The sequence below is a fragment of the Mus caroli genome, chromosome X (assembly GCF_900094665.2).
Source record: "Mus caroli chromosome X, CAROLI_EIJ_v1.1, whole genome shotgun sequence".
NCBI lineage: Eukaryota > Metazoa > Chordata > Mammalia > Rodentia > Muridae > Mus > Mus caroli.
This window is the reverse complement of record NC_034589.1, coordinates 90,071,889-90,094,622: the sequence shown is the minus strand read 5'-3', so window position 1 is coordinate 90,094,622 and position 22,734 is coordinate 90,071,889. Positions and strand designations below refer to the sequence as shown.

At 41.1% G+C, this 22,734-nt stretch overlaps 1 protein-coding gene across 3 annotated transcripts in view; it reads left to right on the top strand.

The window, feature by feature from the left end:
- The window catches only part of Asb12 (ankyrin repeat and SOCS box containing 12), a 90,850-nt gene extending 85,060 nt beyond the window's left edge, over positions 1-5,790 (top strand). For all 3 annotated transcript variants that reach the window (XM_021153858.2, XM_029473401.1, XM_029473402.1), the window contains 2 exons: positions 3,594-4,443; positions 4,846-5,790. In XM_021153858.2, coding sequence (XP_021009517.1) covers positions 3,648-4,443; positions 4,846-4,976 — 927 coding nt within the window. In that variant the 5' untranslated portion in view covers positions 3,594-3,647 and the 3' untranslated portion in view covers positions 4,977-5,790. The remainder of the gene's footprint in view (positions 1-3,593; positions 4,444-4,845) is intronic.
- The last annotated feature ends 16,944 nt before the right edge of the window (positions 5,791-22,734 follow it).

Sequence of the window (22,734 nt, the reverse complement as noted above, 5' to 3'; positions counted from 1 at the left end):
TTTATTTTGCAAAATATGATGTCCAGTTGTATCCATCTTCTTTCAGGTGACATAATCTTGTTCTTCTTTATGGGTTAATAAAGCTACATTTTTACATAAACTACAGTTTCTTTATCATCCATCTATTGTTGGATGCCTAGGTTGATTCCACAATGTGGCTACTGTTAATAGCACTATTACCAACATAAAAGTGTATCTAATTCTGGCATGTTGATTTAGGGTACTTCAGGTATGTACCCATGAGGAATTTTACTGAGTCACATAGTAGTCCTATTTTGAGTTTCTTTTTGTTCTTTTTTATACTCTGTTAGATGCATAGCTAAGCAAATATGTTCTCCCATTCTGAAAATGTGTCATCACTCTATTAATAATTAGTTTCTTTTACTTAGAAGAACCTTTTAATTTTATATAATTATATGTGTCAAGTTTTGTATTTTCTGTCCTATTGAAGTCCTTTTCGGAAAATCATCGTCAAGGCCAATTTCTTGAAGTGTTAGTCTTATTTTTCTTTTAGCAATTTGAGAGTTGCAAGTCTTACATTAATGTCTTTGATACACTTTGAATTGATTTTTATATAGGCTGAGAGATATGAATCTAGCTTCATCCTGTTACATGTGGATATCTATATTTCCCATCACTAAATGTTGAACAGGTTTTATTTTCTGTGATTTAGGGCTTTTTGTTTGGTTGGTTTTTATTTCACCTTTGTTAAGAAATGGGTGGCTGTAGTGATGTGGGTTTAGTTCTAGGTCTTTTATTCTGTTGGTTTATGTGTCTGGTTTTTTACCAGTACCATGCAGATACCACATAGTACCATGCTCTATCACTGAGCAATAGCATGTACAGAGCTGTATGATCAATCCTCAGAACTGAAAAAAGAAAATAAAGCAAAGAAAGGAGAACTTATTAACTGGTTTAGAATAGATCATGTTTGTTTTATGCTTGTTTGCTCCCTTCCATCTCTTACAGCTTCTCTATGTAACAGCCCTGGCTGTCCTGGAACTAGCTTCATAGACCAGACTGGCCTAAAACTCAGAGAGACCCATTTGCCTCTCTGCCTCTCTACCTCTCTGCCTCTTTGCCTCTCTGCCTCTACCCCTCTGCCTCTGCCTCTACCTCTGCCAAGTGCTGGGATTAAAGACATGTACCACCACACCTGATCATATTTGTATTTTTATGTTACCATTTTAGGAATCTAGTTAGGAGATAACTATAACAGTTGAGGCAAGACAGTGGAGACCTAGACAGAGTAATAGAAAGGGTATGAAACTCTAAGAAAGATAGATGGTCTGGAAGAGTGTCTAGGGAGCAAAATTTGACTTAATCAAATTGAATGGGAATAGTAAGAGATAGGGGACTAAGATATGTCATGGGGATTTAGTTTGATACATGATGAGGAACTGATAAATGAATTAAGTCTTATGGTAGTAATGGTCCCAGTGATAAGTACCTTTAGAAACTCAATGGATACATACCTGGAGCTGAAAAGAGACCTGGAGGAGAAGTGGTGTTGTAATAGACTAGATTGGAATAAATATGAGGGCTAAAGCTATGGGACCAAAATGAAGAGGATGGAGGAGAAAACAGGGGAGCATAAATATTCCAGTGAAGAACTGTAAGGAGTAATATTAGCTCCTTAAGATGCTGATGTGGTTTTAGATGATAGAACATTCAGTAAAGACAGATACTTTAGAAAAGTCTGCAAAGTGAGCAGAGGGTGGTAAAGTGCTTGTCTAGCATGCATGAAACCCTGGGTTCAATCCCAATAACAGGAAGGATGGAAGGGAAGGAAGGAAGGAAGGAAGGAAGGAAGAGAAAATGTAAGTGAATGGAAGGAAAAGAAAGAAACAAAATGAAGACAAAAAAAGATTTTCAAAAATCCTCATAGATTTACTTACAACGATTATCTTTTTAAGTGCTTTTTATGATTGAAGGTGGATGCAGCCACACTGCACAGAGTAGAGAAGTATATAGGAGTTTGGTATGTGAATGATAGATTTCTGTTTGGATATGTTTGGTAAAGAAAAGTGATTGAGAAAAGGGTTTTACTTACTAAGTTAGTTGAAGGAGAGGACCTAGTGTAAAGAGGTTTAAAATTTTATACACTTTATCTTTGAAACTCTTTTTGTAGAAGTAGTTATCTTTATCTTAGCTGCCCTGGGAAGCATGGGTTACTATTTCTGTCTTGTAGCTGAAGAAACTAAGTCACAAAAGAGAAGAGAAGTGACTTGCTCGAGGTGCCTTGTTAAGATATTGGAGAGCTGAGTTACAAACTTCGGTCTGATTGATTCCCATAATTCTATTTATATTGGACCCTAAGAATACATATTCAGATCATATGCTAGCAAGTGAGAACAGGGCTAAAGTTGAGGGTGACCTCACCCATTTAACTCATAATATTCTTTAAAGAGGTATGTAACAAAGAGGGGTAGGCAGTGAATTAATGGAAGTATGAGTCCCTGAGTCCTAAGCTAAAATACCTGGGAAAGTAGGGAGATCTGAGCTTTGCAAACCCTGCCATCTCACCCAGATAACATTACAACTATGGTGAGCAAACTTTACTTAGAGAAAAGACTTAGAGAGAGGGACTGGAATGGTTAGGGTTTAAGCTGAGTTCATCATTGAGGTGTAAAGATTACAGAGAGAAGAGGAGTTGAGGTTTGAGTCAAAGCTCTAGACTGTATTTTACAGAGAATGGAATAAGGCTTGAGTCAAAAGATGGAGAATCAGAAGGCTCTAAGGAGGTATTAGAAATCAAAAGGAATTCTTGGTTTAAAATAGTACTGGGAGTAGGGAAGCTAGTCATTATCAGAGAGAATTTACTCTGGAGACCTGCTGTTCCTGCCATCAATTTGCCTTCATTTTAATTCTATTCTTTGTGATGCCACCTCTTCATTTAATCAGCCAATACCCTTAGCATCAATTTGTTAGGTACCTCTGTTCTAGAACCCCATGGGGTCTTAGTTTGAAACAAGGTTACAAAAAACTCAAGAGATATTTCTTTAGTCGGGGATGAGGGGATGTGTAGGAGTTTAAATTAATCTAAAATGTCAAGAGGTGGTGTTGTGAGCTTACCCACGAGATTGTTATTAGAAAGCTCATGGATGACAGTTTGATACCAAAAATTCTTGTTCCATTAACGTCCTAACTGCCAGGCCTAGGCATTAATGTCACATTTGAAACTTAGGAAGATATATCTCCGGAGTCTCCATCTGTGAGGTATGCCTTATTAGCAATACTGGAAATACCAGATGGATATAGGATCCTTGCCATACACTTGATTTACTAATGGCACAAAGGTAAGTATGAATGTGTCTGTTTGTAGATGAAATCTAATTATGATCATTTGAAATCTCCAGGTACTCAAGGAAATCTTCCCAGGCGTTTCAAGGGCAGGCAGAACAGTTTATGCTAAGTCTCCAAGCTATAAAATGACCTGACTTTTTTTTTTTTCTTGTGTCTTAAAATAAAATTGAAACTGGGAAACAGACACCCATGGATGAGTACCCTAATGGTGAATGTCAGAGAGTAAACATAGAGTCTAGCATTGATAAGGATGCTTAGTCTTTCCCCCTCTTTTTTGTTACCCTCAGATCTGGAATTTCCTCCTCCTTGCAATGAGAATAGCGCTATTCGAATAAACCAGAATGAACCTCATGGATATCGCCAAGATCTTTTCTCTTCTGCAACCTGAAAAGGAGGAGGAGGACACTGACACCGGGGAAAAACAGGCTCTCAATCAAGCTGTATATGACAATGACTCCTGTACCCTGGACCACCTTCTACACCAGGAACGTTATAAACGGTTCATCAACAGCAGGAGTGGCTGGGGTATACCTGGAACACCCTTGCGTTTGGCAGCTTCTTATGGTCACTTAAATTGTGTGAAGGTCCTCCTGGAACATGGTGCTGATGTTGATAGCTTGGATGTCAAAGCACAAACACCACTTTTCACTGCTGTGAGCCACGGTCATCTGGAGTGCGTGAGAATGCTTTTAGAAGCTGGTGCCTGTCCTAGTGGTAGCATCTACAACAATTGCTCTCCTGTTCTCACTGCCTCACGTGATGGGGCTTTTGCCATCTTACAGGAGCTCCTAGGGCATGGTGCCGAGGCTAATGTCAAAGCTAAACTACCAGTCTGGGCGTCAAATATAGCTTCATGTTCTGGGCCCCTCTATCTGGCTGCAGTCTATGGGCACCTTGATTGTTTCCGCCTGCTTTTGCTCTATGGGGCAGATCCTGATTACAACTGCACTGACCAGGGCCTTTTAAGTCGTGTTCCACAGCCTCGCACACTCCTTGAAATCTGCCTTCATCACAATTGTGAGCCAGAGTACATCCAGCTTTTAATAGATTTTGGAGCTAACATCTACCTTCCATCTCTCCCTGTGGACCCAACTTCACAAGATGATAAAGGCATCAAATTGCTGCTACAAGCCCGAGGTGAGAAGTGATCAGGAATACCTCATAGGCTTTTTTATTGTAGGTCTCGGGGTTCCAAATCATCATCCAAGACCTTCCCTATGGGTTGACCTAGAAATAGCTCCATCATTCTCTTGGGGTCCCTGTGGAGAAAAGGTTAAAGATTACACAAGAGTGAAAGGGTTACTGAGATGAGGTGTGTAGAAAGCATTTATACATTCTCTGGTCTTAGATCTGCTAACGACAGACCCTTCTGATGCCCTGATAGGCCTCAGTATATGTTATCATGCATTGGGAGATGGTTGAGACAGTTCTTAGAAGGGAGAGGGCATTACTATAATAGCCATGGAAGAATAGATGTACACTTGGACAGAATAAGTGCACTGAGAATTGATGCTCATAATCTGTTTCTCATTGTTGCAGCCACTCCACGGTCACTCCTGTCCCAGACCCGTTTAGTTATCCGCAGATCCCTATGCCGGGCGAACCAGTCACAAGCCACCGACCAGCTGGATATCCCCCCTGTGTTGATTAGCTACCTCAAACATCAATGATAAGTTTTCAACTTTCTCAGGAACCTAATGCATGATACCTCCAAAAATAAACCTGGTAACCCAGGTTACTTGAGTGAATAATACACCTCATAACGCTTCTGGCGTATTATTTTCCACAACAAAATCCTCAGCACAGTGGTGGTGGTGTCTTCTGTTTATATGTGGGAATGGGAGAGGACCACTGGGGAAAGGGTTTGATTAGCCATAGGGAAGGAAGACCATACGCCTGGCCCTGACAAGCACATGGATCTTGACTGCTCAAAAATGAAGAGAGAAAACAGACCTATTGTGATACCTTCTCAACAAGGCTTTCAGTAAGAGTTTGCTGTCCTGGTTTAAAGGTTTTGAAAAATCTAAGAATGTGAAAGAATCCAAGTGGGCTTCTGAAATTGGTTTTTCTAGGATCTACTCTAGCCCATGATGACTATCCTCAAAGCTGAAGCTTTGGGGAATTAGAAGTTAATGTCAGTATCTCCATGTGGTTTAGGGTCTAGAAAAGTCCACCCATTTGAATAGGACACAACAGAATGGCCTCTTTTAGGCATGTGAGACATATTTTCTGGTTGACCCATGAAAGCATATGGACAATGGGTATTTCAAAAGCCTTTGAAATCGAGACTAATATTGGTACATATCAAATTTTGGACAATGAGGAGGGGCTGAAATAGCCCTGTTTAGTACATGAGGTGACTGAGACACTGAAAAACTTGAATATGTTTGGGGTAATCCAGCTCTCCAGGTTGCTTCTACGTGTTCTTTTTCTATTTCCATTGCATGTGAAAAGTCGAAAGCTTGATGCCCCAATGTAGGAGAATGCCAGGGTAGGGAGGTTGGGGGGAGCACCCTCATAGAAGCAGTGGGAGGGGGGATGGGATAGAGGATTTCCAGAGGGGAAACTGGGAAAGGGGATAACATTTGAAATGTAAATGAATAAAATGTCCAATAAAAATAAAAAAGAAAAGTTTAGTGGCCCTGTCCTTTCCTCTCCCCAGATCTCACTAGTCCCTTGTAGACAGTAGGTCAAGGGTTGGATTAGATCATCTCAAATTCTAAAAACTCTCCGAGAGTATCTTCCCTATGAAGTATGAGAAGTTGAGAACATTACTAAATACAATCTTCCTTTGGCATTTTGTTTCTTGTCACTGACCCTCAGAGAGAAGAATCTAGGACCTCCATTCCCTCAGCTGCTTCTGCCCACTTTCACAAGGTTAAGCCTTAAGTATGTTATACTTTAGGGGAGCTCTTAATGTTTCCCTCTTTGGGAAAAAACAAACAAACAAACAAACAAACAAACAAACAAAACTATTATCTATCATCCAGCTTATAGCCTGCCTACTAGCTCCTTGATAGCCAGTCCAATAAGGAGACTTTCTTTATTCATTATAAAAGCAGTGCATGATACTCTTAAGAGTGGGATCTGGTTCAGTGACCACCCTCTCTAGTGTTCTGGCTTGTAGCTAAACTGCTTCAATGCTACTACTTTGTTTTAGAAACATTTACCTCACTTAAACATTAGTGATTTTTTTTCTAGTCAGAATTGCCCTCTTTTTGAGAAATTATATTCCTAGAACCTTATGGCTTAGCCCCACATGGTCTCTCTATTCTGGGCTAAAGTACTGTATTTCAGAAATCAAATGACTCCTCGTTTCTTTTCCATCCCCCTTCCTTTGACTTATTCCCTGTCATTTTTCTCTTTATTTACATGTTCAACCTTACATTTATTTTTATCTATATGTAAAAACATAAAAATATGCATGTGTATGAAGTACATGATATTTCAATACATTTATACATACATGGTCTAATGTTTAAATCAGGTTAAGAGTATTAGTTCCTTAAATATTTATAATTTCGTGGTAAAGTTTTCAGTTTGTCTAGCTTTTTGAAATGTTTAGCCGGGTGTGGTGGCACACGCCTTTAATCCCAGCACTTGGGAGGCAGAGGCAGGTGGATTTCTGAGTTCAAGGCCAGCCTGGTCTACAAAGGGAGTTCCAGGACAGCCAAGGTTATACAGAGAAACCTTGTCTCAAAAAAACCAAAAAAAAAAAGTTTATATAGTTCAACAATACTATGTATAGTTAATATGAATTAGAAAAGCAGAATTATTTGGCCATTTTATAACTACTATTACAATTTTGTTCTTAACTTCTATGAGATATAAACTTCTTTTTCTAATCCGCATATAAGTTAGAACATTGCTTCCTTTTACATGCCTGAGCTATTTCTCTACCAGAGGCCGAGGGCATGGGGAGAAACAGAATGGGGAATTACTGATCAAAGGAATATAATTTTCACATAGACAGGAGACTTTGAGATCTGTTGTATACAAGGGTGACTATAGTCAATAAGTCTGCAGTATATTTTTCAAAATAACTAAAATTAAAATTTACATGCCAAGCCATAAAGTGATAGGAAAATGAGATGATGGATATGTCAGTCATCTTGATGTAATCATACTACATCTAGTGAAAATATTACATTCTCCTTTGTATATAAAATTATCATTTATCAATCAAGTATAATATTTTTAAGAGTTACTTCACTCAAATACTTTTTATATGATGGGGAATGTGCTCAAATAATCATTTTGTGTAGATTAACTTATCTGATTTAACATCCTTATCATATTCGTGTCCATTTTATAGATTAGAAAACTGAGATCCATTGTTGCTAAGTGGTTCAAAGAAAAGAGTAGGCCCTCACAAACCTATGGGGTGAACGTAACTACCTAGATAACATACTACGTGGGCCTTTATTAACTAGCCATTTTCTAAAATAGTGATGTTTGACCCTGTGTAGTATTATCAAGTTTTCTTAAAATCCTGCCCCCATGTACTGATTTTCTTCTCACTATCAAATTTGAACTATAGTGTCTCCTAATTTCTAGAGCAGGTAGGTAAAGAATCTTTAACTTTTGTGTCAACATACTACTGAATCCTAGTCTTCTTTTTAACCAAGACTAACTCATCTTTAGGTACTCTGGATTCCATCTATCACCAACCACACACATTTTCAACAGATTAACCTGCTTTCTTTTTATTTTAAATCCCATGTATTTGATTTATTTCTTGAGTGTATACCATAGCACATATGTGGAAATGAGAGGACAATTTTGTGGTGTCATCTCTCCTTCCACCTTTAAATGTGTTGTAGGAATGGAACTTGGGTATTTAGGCTTAGAGGCAAGCACCTTTACCCACTGAGACAGATTCTGTATTTTCTAATTAATTGATCTTTTTCTCTCAGCATACAAACAAATTCACATTCTTTGAGCATGTAAAAACAAATGGCCTGCTCCAGTCACCACCTTTTGTTATTTTTTTTAATTTTTTTATTACGTATTTTCCTCAATTACATTTCCAATGCTATCCCAAAAGTCCCTCATACCCTCCCCCCCCCACTTCCCTACCCACCCATTCCCATTTTTTTGGCCCTGGCGTTCCCCTGTACTAGGGAGAGACCCATTGGACATGCAAACTTTATATGTCCCAGTCACCACTTTTTGTAACCAAACGTTAGCAACAAAGAAATTATTTTCTGGACCCATACTGCTAGGTGTCTATTGTACTTCTGCTTCCAGCTAGTGTTGCCCATATCCCAAGTAAATTTCTAAGTTCATACCCAAGGATCTATTTTCTGCTCTTTTTTTTTATAAGTAAATATTTCTTTTTTAAAAAAGAAATATTGCCAGGCAGTGGTGGCACACGCCTTTAATCCCAGCACTTGGGAGGCAGAGGCAGGAGAATTTCTGCGTTCGAGGCCTGCCTGGTCTACAGAGTGAGTTCCAGGACACCCAGGGCTACACAGAGAAACCCTATCTCGAAAAACAAAAACAAAAACTTATTTATTTTTGTATATGAGTACACCATTGCTTTCTTTAGACACATCAGAAGAGGGCATCAGATCCCATTACAGATGGTTGTGAGCCACCATGTGGTTGCTGGGAATTGAACTCAGGACCTCTGGAAGAGCCATCAGTGGTCTTAACCACTGAGCAATTTCTCTAGTCCTATTTTCTGCCTTTATCTCAGAGTCTTGTGAGTACTGCTTCTCATACAATCTTTGTCTAAGATGTCATCACAGTGTTCAGCTACCTCTGTTTTCAGAACACAAGCCGAATCCAAATTCTTCTCACCACATCACTGCCTTCCCCCTGGATCATTAATAGAGCCTCCTTCCTAATCCCCTCACTTTTTGACTAGCTGCAACACCTCCCTAGATATTTCACTAAATAACAAATTTCCACAGATCTAGGTTCAGCAAGTTCAAAAGTATTTCACATGACCTACAAAACCATGTATCACCTGCCCCTGTATCTTCTTTGACCCTCTCTTCTCCTTTTGTGTTTCATCATTCTATTCCAGCTGCACTGTCTTGTCATTTCCCTAATGTCCTATGTAATGTAGTTGATCTTATTACAAAGAACTGAATTGCCTCAGGGATTTTGTACATTTTGTTGCCTCTGCTTCTTCATCCTTCTTCAAGATATCCTTATCTTTTGTTCTCTCCATTCCTACAATCTTTACTCAAATGCCACTTTCTTGAGATATGACTCAAACTTCTTGATTCCAACAGCACCTCTTAGGTTTAGGGAGATGACTAATCAACGAAGAGCACATACAGTTCTTTCAGAGGACCAAGTCTTACATAGAACCCAAGTTTGGTACCCAGAACTCACATCAAGTGGCTCACAACTTCCTATACTTCTAGATTCAAGAAGATCCAACACAATGTAATGTTCTCTCAGTGATAGGCCCTGCAAATTGATTTATAAGAGGAATATGGAAGAATTTGGAATTGTGGGCTACAGAAGTCCAAGAACATTATAAAAAGAGCTTAATCATAAATTCTGATCACAATTGGAAAAAACAGAATACTACTAGAAATGTGGATTGGCTGATGGAAACCAGAAACTTGGCTACAAACTATCTGTGCTATATTCTGGCAAAGAATTGATTACGTTCTGCCCATGTCCTAAAATCTTCAGGCTGAACATAAACGTAATGGATTAAGTTGTTGCAGAAAAATGTAGTGCAGCAAAGCATTCATCCTCATTGCTCTTAGCAAGACAGCAGATTTACAGTGCTAGAGAACAAAAGTGGAGCCAAAGTGTATGAAAAATGTGTAGTTGGCAAGGAAAGGAGTGCTAGAAAGGAGAGTGAGCTCTTTCAAAGGCACGAGCAGACTAGCTGCAGAGAGAGACAAAGAGGTAGTAACTGTTAAAGTGATTAGTGCAAATGAAGACAAACTATTCACTCTACACTAAGACAATTAGAATAATGTCCTCCCCATTTGAAAGCTCCTGGGCTATGATAGTTATTCTTCATTGCCAACTTGACTGGATTTGGGATTATCCAAGAGACAAACCTCTAGATAATTATTTTCCAAGCTTCAGTCATTAAGGCCCACATAGGCCTCTGCATCTGCCGCCAAAAGATGGTAGACTATTATAACTCACGCTAAAAATAGAAATTGTCATCATTATCCACATATTGCTCATTTTGCACACATGAGAAATGCCAAGAGTCACGAGGTCATAGAGGACTACACCAAGGTTCAAAAAGTTGCTAAGAACAGCAAATGTATTTCAGAGCCAAAGTCCCTGCAAGGAACTCCTTAGAGACCTTTGTATGGATGCCAGCAAGATGACTCTGTGGGTAAAAGGAGCTTGACACACAAGCCTGGCAACCTAATTTTAATCTCCAAATCCACATAAAGGTGGAAAGAGAAAACTGACTCTACAAAGCTATCCTTTGACCTCCACAATTTGTGCCTTGGTATACATTTCATCCCTACAATAACAATAAACAATGAAAAAGTAAAAAAAAAAAAAAGACTATTGTATGAAGCTCTGAAGGTGAAGTCTAAGTTGCAATAACTGAGATGCTGAAGTACCAACAATATTGAAATCTCTACCAAGGAAAACTGCACAGGCACTCAATGGAATCTGCCTAAACAAGAACCTGTAATCCATGGTAGGTGGCAGAGCTGTGGGTACAAAGCTACTTGGAGTCCAAATGATGTTATCATAAACCTCAGACATGGATATAAAATGGCAGAGTTTGTATTTGTGCTGTAGGGTTTCTGTCTTGCTTTGGTCCAGTATTTCTTTCTTTCTCTTCCTTCCTTCCTTCCTTCCTTCCTTCCTTCCTTCCTTCCTTCCTTCCTTCCTTCCTTCCTTCCTTCCTTCCTTNCTTCCTTCCTTCCTTCCTTCCTTCCTTCCTTCTTTCCTTCCTTCCTTTCTCTCTCTCTCTTTCTTTCTTTCTTTTTCTTTCTTTCTTTCTTTCTCCTTTCTTCTATCTATCTATCTATCTATCTATCTATCTATCTATCTATCTATCTATCTATCTATTTATTTATGACAGGTTCTGTGTAAACCTGGCAAGCCTTGAACTCACTCAATCTGTCTCTGCCTACTGAGATCTGGGATTGAGGACTGAAGTTCCCAGCTGGTCCAAAATTTCCTTAACATACATCTTTTCTTCTGTTTTGGAATGGGTAACCTTTTCTTTGCTATGTATATTAAAAGTTATGTAATTATTTACAATAGCTCGTTGCTAAGAGTCTCACAAGAGACTACATTTTGAACAGCATTGGGGCTGCTCAGACTATGAGGACTTGTGAAATTGAGCTGAATGCTCTTTATATTGCCTTTGGGTTTAATGCAGAAGTTACAGTTTGAATATGAAATGTCCCCTAAAGTGTTTAAGCACATGATCCCCCATTTGTGACACTATTTTGGGAGGATATAGGATCTTTAGAAAGTGGAGCCTATGTAGAGGGATTGGGTATCTTGGAGAAAGCACTGAGGTCAGCCTGACTTGATTCCTGGGGCAAACATTCTCCTTCTTGTCAACACTATAGAACTAACACCTGTCACTGTGGCCATGAGTTACTCTTGTTGTCATGCCTTCTTCAATACGATGAACTGTACCTGCTCAAACTAAGAGTCAAAATAAAGCCTTCCTTTTAAATTGTTTCTATTACAGTGATCAGAAAAATAACTAATAGAGATGGTATCCTTATTAATATAGAAGAGTAAATTAAGACTCAAGATGATTAACATTTCCAGATAGGTTGTACTGACCCTAAGTGATAGAGCAGTTTCTTAGTCAGCAGTTACTATTGCTATAATGAAACACTATGACCAAAAGCAACCTATGGAGGAAAGAATTTTGCTCATACTTCCACATCACTGTTCATTATTTGAGGAAGTCAGTACAGGAACATAAGCTAGGCAGGAAACTTGAGGCAGGAGCTGATACAGAGGAGCCATGGAGGAGTGCTGCTTACTATCTTGCTTCCCATGGCTTCCTCAATCTGCTTTCATATATAGAACCCTGATCACCTGCACTTTCTATAAAATTCCAAAATCCCTTTAAAAGTTAAAAGTCTCTTGAATGTGAGGTCCTGTAAAATCAAGAATAAGTTAACTTTCTTCAAGAGGGAAGAGACAGGGCATAGCCACAATCTAAACAAAGCAAAACCAAACTCTAATTGTGTAAATAACTTAGTCTCCAATGTTTAGGATCCACTTATGATCTTGTGAGCTCCCTGAAGAGGGCTTGGGTCACTTCTCTGCCTCCACCCTTGCAACACATACACACACAGAGAGAGAGGGGGGGTGGAGAGGGAGAGAGAGAGAGAGAGAGATTGTCTCCTTAGATCCAGCCGCTCCATTTCACATCTGCTGATGTTCTTGGTGGTCATCCCATGGTACTCACTTCTCCAAAATGCTGATATCTCTTGCTGCAACTGGGTTACACTTTTAACAAGAGCCTCTCCTGGGATCTCTTCATAGAATCTAACACTGCCACAGAGTGCCAACCCTCGGCTTCTCTCCAAGACCCTTTCCTGTCTTAAAAACTAGTACCAATTGTGTGGCTTTTACACTACCAAGTTCAGCTGCCAGCACAAGGTACAACCTTGGTAACCTATGGAACACAGTGTGCTTGTGCTGATCATGAGGAAACAATTCCCAGAAGATTTTACCTCAGTGATGCTGGTCTTTTCTTAATTACTGCTAATTTTCTCAGCTCTAGCTGACCAGCATCATTGTCCCAGTAAAACAAAGGTTTTACTTCACCAGTACTTGTTAATCATGGCTGATTCTTCAGTCCCAGGTGACCAGAACCATCAATTCTTACTTCAAACTATACAATAACCCTGAAAGAGTCTTTAAGTGACTCTCAACCTTCCCTCTGGAGCTTCAGAAGCCAGGACTCTATTATCTGCATTTCTAACATTGTTCTCTTCCAAGCTCCTACAGTTCACCAAGGCTAAATACTCAATGGCTTTTTAGACCCAAGATTCCAAATTATTTTCACAATCCTCCCCCAAACATGGGGAGTCTGTCCCCCGAAATGGTCACGTCTGTCACAACAATAAAGTCCTAGTACCTATTTCTGTCTTAGTCAGGGTTACTTTTGCTGTGATGAAACACCATGACCAAAAGCAAGTTGGGAGGAAAGAATTTATTTGGCTTACATTTCCACATCTCTGTTCAACACCGAAGGAATTCAGGACAAGAATTCAAACAGGGCAGGAACCTGGAGGTAAGAGCTGGTATAGAGGCCACAAGGGAGGGGTTTGGGGGTTTCTGCTTACTGCCTTGCTCAGTCTGCTTTCTTATAGAAGCTAGGACTGCCAGCCCAGGGATGACACTATGCACAATTGGCTGGGCCCTCTGCCACCAATCACTAATTAAGAAAATACCCTACAGAGTTGCCTACAGTCAAATATTATGGAGGCATTTTCTTAATTGAGGTTTCCTCCCTTCAGATGTCTCTATCCTGTGTCAAGTTGCATGAAACCAGCCAGCATGAGCTAGTATCCCAGCCCAGGGAGTCTGCTACACTTTCTCTATTGCTTCCAGGGAAATGATAAAATTAGCTAACTGGGCGTGAGTATGCCCAGTTAGTCATGTGTCTTTACATTTTGGCTCCAAACTATTTTTCTAGTTTAATTTTAAGCTTGTTTTTTTCCTCCCCGCTATTACAAATACAAATGTAGTCGGTCAGAATTTTAGCTCTTGCTCAACCCAGTGTACCAGCTCAAGGCACTGGGCATTTTTTACTTTGGGCAACAATCTTTCCTGTACTTTTGTGACTTGACTCCATTACCAGGGTCATCTTCTATTGAACTTTTTTCCCCCTAGTGCTCCTTACCAATTTGTAAAGAAGAAATCATCCCATTTGTATTTCTCCAAAGCACCATTGCCTGATAACTGATTTAGCTTTCTGGTCCACTCAGAATCTCATCCTCACGTTCCCTAAGAAGATTAAGATGGAAACTTCTAAGAAGTACCAGGCCCAGGATGGTACTTTGCTGGAATGCAAAGTAGTGGGCACTGTAATCATGCATGACGTCAAATTGTTTATGGACTTGCCACCACCCATCTCTCTCTCTCTCTCTCTCTCTCTCTCTCTCTCTCTCCATCTCCCTCTCTTCCTCTCTCCCTCTCCCTCTCTTCCTCCCTCTCTCCCACTCCCCCCCTCTCCCCCCCTGGATTGCAGTTTCCCAGTCCTCACCCCACTCCACCTCCCCTTTACCCCAGATCCACGCCTCCTCTGGTTCTCTTCAGAAAAAAGCAGGCCTCCCAGACATATCAACTGAACACAACAAAGGTTTTTCACTGAAACTAGAATATACTGTGTAACAAAGTATAAAAAAAAGGTGGTGTGTTTCAAAAATGAGAGAGGGTCATACAGGACTCTTTCCTGCCACCGAAGCAGCATAGTAGTACCCAGGGCTTTTTCTTTTTCTTTTGGGTTTTTTTTTGGGGGGGGGGAGATATTTTTTATTTTATTTTTAATTTATTTTTTACACTCTATATTTCATTACTGGCCCCACATCCACCCCCTGTCTGCTCCACATCCCACACCTCCTCCCTACCCCACCCCATCTCCATGTGAATCTCCCCACCCCTCACCCCACCTGACCTCTAAACTCTCTGGGGTCCCCAGTCTCTTGAGGGTTAGGTGCATCATCTCTGAATGAACACAGACCCAGCAGTCCTCTACTGTATGTGTGTTGGGGGCCTCATATCAGCTGGTGTATGCTGTCTGTTTGGTGGTCCAGTGTTTGAGAGATCCTGGGGGTCCAGGTTAATTGAGACTGCTGGTCCTCCTACAGGGTTGCCCTCCTCAGATTCTTTCCTCCTTCCCTAATTCAACCACAGGGGCCAGCTGCTTTTGTCCATTGGTTGGGTGCAAATATCTGCATCCAACTCTTTCAGCTGCTTGTTGGGTCTTTTAGAGGGCAGTCATGATAGATCCCTTTCTGTGAGTGCTCCATAGCCTCAGTAATAGTGTCAGGCCTTAGGACCTCCCCTTGAGCAGGATTGCACTTTGGGCCTGTCACTGGACCTACTTTCCTCAGGCTCCTCTCCATTTCCATCCCTGTAATTCTTTCAGACAGGAACAATTATGAATCAGAGATGTGACTGTGGAATGCCAACCCCATCCCTCACTTGATGTCCTGTCTTCCTGCTGGAGGTGGGCTCTGTAAGTTCCCTCTCCCTACTGTCTGGCATTTCATCTAAGGTCTCTCCCAGGTCTCTGGTGCATTCTGGGGATCCACTCAACCTTTTATTTCCTGAGGTTGCCTGATTACGTTCTGCTGGCCCTCGGGGCTTCAGTCCTTTTCCCTCACCCAATACCAGATCAGGTTTCCCTCTTGCTCCCCAGTCCTCCCCCCCACCTAAACCCCATCCACTTTCCCTCCCTCCCCACTTGTGATCACTTTTTTCTCTCTCCCAAGTGGGACTAAGGTGTCCTCACTTGGGCACTTCAGCTTGTTGACCTTTTTGAGTTCTGTGGACTGTATCTTGGGTATTCTGTACGATTTTTTTTTCTTTTTGGCTAATATCCACTTCTTAGTGAGTACATACCTTGCATGTTCTTTTGGGTCTGACTTAACTCACCCAGGATGATATTTTCTAGTTCCATCCATTTGCCTGCAAAAGTCAGGATGTCCTCGTTCTTTATAACTGAGTAGTATTCCATTGTGTAAGTGAACCACTTTTTCTGTATCCATTCTTCTGTTGTGGGATATCTGGGTTGATTCCAGCTTCTGGCTATCACAAATAAGGCTGCTATGAACATAGTGGAACACGTGCCCCTATGGCATGGTGGGGCATCTTTTGGGTATATTCCCAAGAGTGGTATTGCTGGGTCTTCAGGTAGATCTAGTAACAATTTTCTGAGAAACCTCCAGATTGATTTCCATAATGGTTGTACCAGTTTGCAATCCCACCAGCAATGCAGGAGTGTTTCTCTTTCTCCACATCCTCTCCAACATGTGTTGTCACCTGAGGTTTTTATCTTAGCCATTCTGATTGGTGTAAGGTGGACTCTCAGGGTCATTTTGATTTGCATTTCTCTGATCACTAAGGACATTTAACATTTATCCTTTGTATAAAGGAAGGTTACTGATTTATTTGAGTTAATTTTATATCCAGCCACTTTGCTGAAGTTGTTTATCAGCTGGAGAAGTTCTCTGGTGGAATTTTTGGGGTCGCTTATGTATACTATCATATTAACTGCAAATAGTGATACCTTTATTTCTTATATACAAATTTGTATCCCCTTGATCTCTTTTTGTTGTCTTATTGTTCTAGCTAACACTTTGAGGACTATATTGAATAGATATGAGGAGAGTGGGAATCCTTGTCTTCTCTGTGACTTTAGTGGGATTGCTTCAAGAATGTCTCCATTTAATTTGATATTGGCTGTTGTTTTGCAGTAAATTGCTTTTATTATGTTTAGGTATGGGCCTCAAATTCCTGATCTCTCCAATACTTTTAACATGAAGGGATGTTATGTTTTGTCAAATGCTTTTTTTTTTTTTTCCCACCTCTAAGGAGATGATCATGTGATTTTTTTTTCTTTGAGTTTGTTTATATAGTGAATTACATTAATGAGTTTTCGTATATTAAGCCAACCTTGCATCCCTGGGATGAAGACTACTTGATTGTGGTGAATGATGGTTTTGATGTGTTCTTGGATTCGGTTTGCAAAAATTTTATTGAGTATTTTTGCATTGATATTCATAAGCAAGATTGGTCTGAAGTTCTCTTTTTGGGTTAGGTCCTTGTGTGGTTTAGGTATCAGAGTAATTGTAGCTTCATAGAATGAGTTAGGTAGGTAGTGTTCCTTCTGTTTCTATTTTATGGAATAGTTTGAGGAAAAATTGGTATCAGGTCTTCTTTGAAGCCCTAGTAGAATTCTGCACTAAATCCATCTGACCCTGAGCTATTTTTGGTTGGATGGTTTTTAATGACTTATTCTATTTCCTTGAGTAATATGGGCCTATTTAGATAGTTTACCTGCTCTTGATTTAACTTTGGTATGTGGCATCATTCTAGAAAAACATCCATCATCTAGATTTTCCAGTTTTGTTGAATATAGGCTTTTGTAGTAGGATCTGATGATTCTTTGAATTTCCTCCATTTCTGTTATTATGTCTTCCTTTTGATTTCTGATTTTATTAATTTGGATACTACCTCTTGGCCCTTTAGTTAGTTTGGCTAGGGGGTTATCTATCTTGTTGATTCTTTCAAAGAACCAGCTTTTGGTTTTGCTGATTCTTTGTATTGTTTTCTTTGTTTCTATTTAGTTGATTTCAGCTTTCAGTTTGACTATTTCCTGCCTTCTACTCCTCTTGGGTGAGTTTGCTTCTTTTTGTTCTAGAGTTAACAGGTGTGCAGTTAAGCTGTTAGTGTAAGATCTCTACAGTTTCTTTACCAGGGCACTTAGTGCTATGAACTTTCCTCTTAGCACTGCTTTCAACGTGTCCCATAAGTTTTGGTATGATCTGTGAGCATTTTCATTACATTCCAGGAAGTCTTTAATTTCTTTCCTTATTTCTTCCCTGACCAAGTCACCATTGAGTAGAGTTGTTCAGTTTTCACGTGTATGTGGGCTTTCTGTAGTTGTTGCTGTTATTGAAGACCAGCCTTAGGCCATGGTAATCTGATAGGATGCATGGTATTATTTCGGTCTTCTTGTATCTGTTGAGGGTTGTTTTGTGATCAATTATATGGTCAGTTTTGGAGAAGGTACCATGAGGTGTTGAGAAGAAGATGTATTCTTTCTTTCTTTTCTTTTCTTTTCTTTTCTTTTCTTTTCTTTTCTTTTCTTTTCTTTTCCTTTTCTTTCTTTCTTTCTTTCTTTTTCTTCTTTTTTTTTTTTTTAGGGTGAAATGTTCTGTAGATATCTGTTAAATCCATTCGGTTCATAACTTCTATTAGTTTCAGTGTGTCTCTGTTTAGTTTCTGTTTCAATGGCCTGTCCATTGGTAAGAGTGGGGTGTTGAACTCTCCCACTATTATTGTGTGGGAATCAATATGTGTTTTGGGTTCTACTAAAGTTTCTTTTATGAATTTGGGTGCTCTTGCACATGGAGCATAGATGTTCAGAATTGAGACTTTCTCTTGGTGGATTTTCCCCTTGATGAACATGAAGTGTCCTTCTTCATCACACTTGATAACTTTTGGTTGAAAGTCTACCTTATTGAATATTAGGATGGCAACTCCTGCTTGTTTCCTGGGACCATTTGCTTGGAAGACCTTTTTCCATCCTTTTACTCTGAGATAGTGCCTGCCTTTGTTGTTAGGTGTGTTTCTTGTGTGCAGCAAAATGCTGGATCTTGTTTGCATATCCAGTCTGTTAGCATATGTCTTTTGGGGGGGGCGGGGCGGTTTCCAGACAGGGTTTCTCTTTGTAGCCCTGGCTATCCTGGAACTCACTCTGTAGACCAGGCTGGCCTCAAACTCAGAAATCCACTTGCCTCTGCCTTCCAAGTGCTAGGATTAAAGGTGTGTACCACCACTGCCCGGCAATGTATGCCTTTTTATAGGTGAGTTGAGTCCATTTGTATTGAGAGATATCAAAGAGAGATGACTGTTGGTTCCTGATATGTTTATTTTTGTAGGTGGTTTTATGATCTTGTGGCTCTCTACTTTTGACTTTGTTGTGATAAGCTTAATATCTTGTCCTTTCTTTGATGCAGGTATCTTCCTTGTGTTGGAGTCTTCCCTCCAGGATCCCTTGTAGGGCTGGGTTGGTAGATAGATACTGTTAGAATTCATTTTGTTTCCCCCTGGAATATTTTGGTTTCTCCATCTATGTTGATTGAGAGTTTTGCTGGGTATAGTAGCCCCATCTGGCATTTGTGTTCTTTTAGTGTCTGCATGACCTCTGGCCAGGCTCTTCTGACTTTCATAGTCTCTGTTGAGAAGTCTGGTGTAATTATGCTAAGTCTAACTTTGTATGTTACTTGGCCTTTTCCCCTTGCAATTTTAATATTCTTTCTATGCTCTGTGCTTTTAGTGTTTTGATAATTATGTGACAAGAAGCTTTTCTTTTCTGGTCCCATTTATTTGGTGTTCTCTAGGTTTCTTCTGTGATTTTGTTGAAGACATTTTCAGGTCCTTTGAGCTGGAAATCTTTGTTCTCCTCTATTTTGATTATCCTTAGATTTGGTCTTTTTATTGTATCCTAAATTTCTTGGATGCTTTGGGTTAGGAGTTTCTTATGTTTTGAATTTTCTTTGACAGTTGTGTCAATCTCTTCTACCTTATTGTCTACACCCGAGATTCTCTCTTCCATCTCTTATATTCTGTTAGTAATACTTACACCTATAATTCCAGACCTCTTTCCTAGGTTTTCCATTTCCAGGAAAACTTCCACTTTTAGGTCCTGGATAGGTTTATTCAATTCCTTCACCTGTTTACCTGTGTTTTCCTGTATTTCTTTCAGTGAGTTATTGATAATCCTCCTAAAGCACTCTACTATATACATGAGATAGGATTTTTAGACAGATTCTGGTTTTCCAGGTGTGTGGATGTATTCAGGGCTTGCTGTGGTGGGAGAACTGGGTTCTGATGATGCCTACGTATGTTGGCTTCTATGCTTATGGCCTTGCGCTTGCCTTTCACCATCTGGATATGCCTGTTGTTTGTTGATCTGGATGTCTATCTGGAGTCTGCCTCTTTTGTCCCTGGGTTGCTTCAGGTCTTCTGTTAGGCTTGCAGTTCTGGCTATATCTGACCACCTGTGGGGTCTTCCAACTGGGAGGGGGGCTCTTCCCAGGGGCAGAGAAGCTTCTGCTTTGTTGTCCTGGCTGCAGTAGATCTCCTGGGAGGCCTTCAGACGGTTGGGTCTTCAGTGGAGCAGTCAAGGTGTTATCCAACTGGGCTGAGTGCAGCTGAGCCTCAACTGCTCTGAGGGCAGAGGATCCTCAAATGATCAACTGCTCTGAGTGCAGTGGGTCCTCTAGGGGGAATCAGGATATGGAGTCTTCACGGGAGCAGACCAACTAGGAGTCTGTCCCAGCAGCAAGGACAAGGCAGAAGGGGTAGAAGGGACAGAAGGAAGGGGAGTGGTATTCGGGAGGGTGGGGGCTTTGGTAGGTGATGGGGCCCAAGTTCACCAGGCTCCCAGAAGCAGCTCTGGGACTGGGGGGGCATTGAGGGGGTTTCTTACCAACTGCTCTGAGTGCAGCGGTTGCTCTAGGATGGGTTGAAATATGGAGTCTTCACAGGAGCAGACCCGCTCAGGGCTTTTTCAAGGCCACAATCTGGTTGTTTTGCACATGTTCTCACAGCCAGGATTGTCTTGTCTTTTGTTTCCCTGGACTCTATATTTTCAAACTATCTTTTCCAAATAATAATCTTGGTCTAATTAAGAAAAAAAAAAAACCAAAGCAAGGATCTGTTTGAAATATGAGCAAGTTTCAAATGACAGAGACACAGGTTAGCAGAGTATGATAGAGTATGAAAAGGAAATACGGCATGTCCAGCCTAACAAATGAGAATTGGGGTTTTGCAAAGCTGGAAAGCAGAGACCCAAGGACATGTTATAGTCCAGCCATTCAAAGCAGGCTGGGGGAACAATTTCTACAGCGAAGCTATACTGAGTTAGCAGTAGGTTGCCTGCCATTCAACGTTTACTGAGATCCAAGCCTAGGACTCTGATTCTGATTCATATTGCAAATTCTTGGTGAAGATATCTAGAATCTCATTGAAGGTCATGGGATATTATAGAAAGGATTGAGTTGAACTGATCAAGCTTCTTCCCTCTTTGGGAAAATCGAATAATTGGCTCCAGTGGGAGACCAGGTTTGCCAAGGTCTCATAGCAAGTCTGAGGCAGAAAGGAGAGTAGATAGATGCCAGCCCTTAACAGCCACATCAATTCCTTAGCTTCACAGAGCCCTTAACAGCCACATCAATTCCTTAGCTTCACACAGGTAGTGGCAGCAGTCCATGCCTCACTAGTTCAGCTTCTGTGTATTTACAAGGTAGACAAGATCCAACAGGGCAACAGGTGACTCTTCATTGGGGGGGTGGGGGTGGGGACTGCCATTGTTTTCTAATCCTTCTCTGATCCTCACCCTCAATTCATTTCTCCCTCCCCTTTTAGACATTGAAGGAGTTTTCAAGCTGGGATTTCGGTACATTCCAGAGCTGGTTATACAACCGGATTCTTTGTTGCTCCAGCTCACCTGGCACTGGCAGTTCCTAATGCCACTTAATGTCTTTAGGCTAGTTAGAGGCCTAAGCTCAGCTGGCCCGTTGCCACATTCCAGACACAGTAGCCTGTAAGGCTGGTCTGACAGGCCTCCTCAGTGTTCCTCGGTATGACCTCTGGTTAGGGCTCACACAAAACTTCTTTCCCTATCTGGAGTAAGGGATCTGCACAGACCAGACTCACAATTGATGAAGTGTGGAGATCTTTGTTTGTTTTTGTTTTTGTTTTTGGAGACAGGGTTTCTCTGTATAGCCTTGGCTGTCCTGGAACTCACTTTGTAGACCAGGCTGGCATCGGACTCAGAAATCTGCCTGCCTCTGCCTCCCGAGTGCTGGGATTAAAGGCATGTGCCACCACTGCCCGCCTGGAGATCTTGAGAATCATTCCATGTTCGTTGGAAGGTATGGAATTTAGGTGAGAGGCCAACTATTGAAACAGTATACTCTAAAAACAGTTATTTTCCTAGGGAAGAAAAGTGAAAGGTACCCCGAAAGGTAAGTATAGGTCTATATTCCAAATATGTCCCAGTCACTGGCAGTCTAAGTAACGGAGGTGAAGTGCCTTTTCCCGGGCAGCACTGATGATAGTTGACCTCAATCTTGCCTTCCCTAAGGGCCTGGGGCAAGAAAGGAAAGTGCAGGGCTAAGGAGCCAGGTGGTGTGGCTGTGGGAGGACCAAGAGGCAGGTCACTTTCCTGACAGGTGATTTCCTCTCTGGGAAGACCAGCCACCTGGCCCTGCTGCCACTCTTAATAATTAGCCAACCATGGTGCTAAAGGTTTCTGCAGGCCCCACAATCTCTGGATCCTTCCTTTTCTCCTCCACTTCTCACAGTTAATCTCGAACTGAGTGGAGAAACTCTTTGGTAGCAACCTGGGAGCAGTAGCGCAAAAGCACCAAGTTAAGGAATGAGGAATGTATGCAAAATCGAAACCGAGTTCCAAAAGTCTGGCAAGTCCCATTTGGGCGGGACTAGCTCCGGGAGCAGGGTGTGTAGCCACGCTGAAACCCGCCCCGCGTGGGAGCGGAAGTAGGGAGTCCCTGCAAGGGGTTCGGCAACCTCTCCGCCCCCCTGCCAATACCACGCCTGGCTTATTTGCATTTAAAGAGAGAAGCACCAAGGAAAACAGTGGGCGGGCGAGGGCATGCCTTCCAGCCGTCATGATTGGACTGTATGCCTGCCAATCATATCACGGACGTCCCACCCTATAACTGTGGAGTCCGG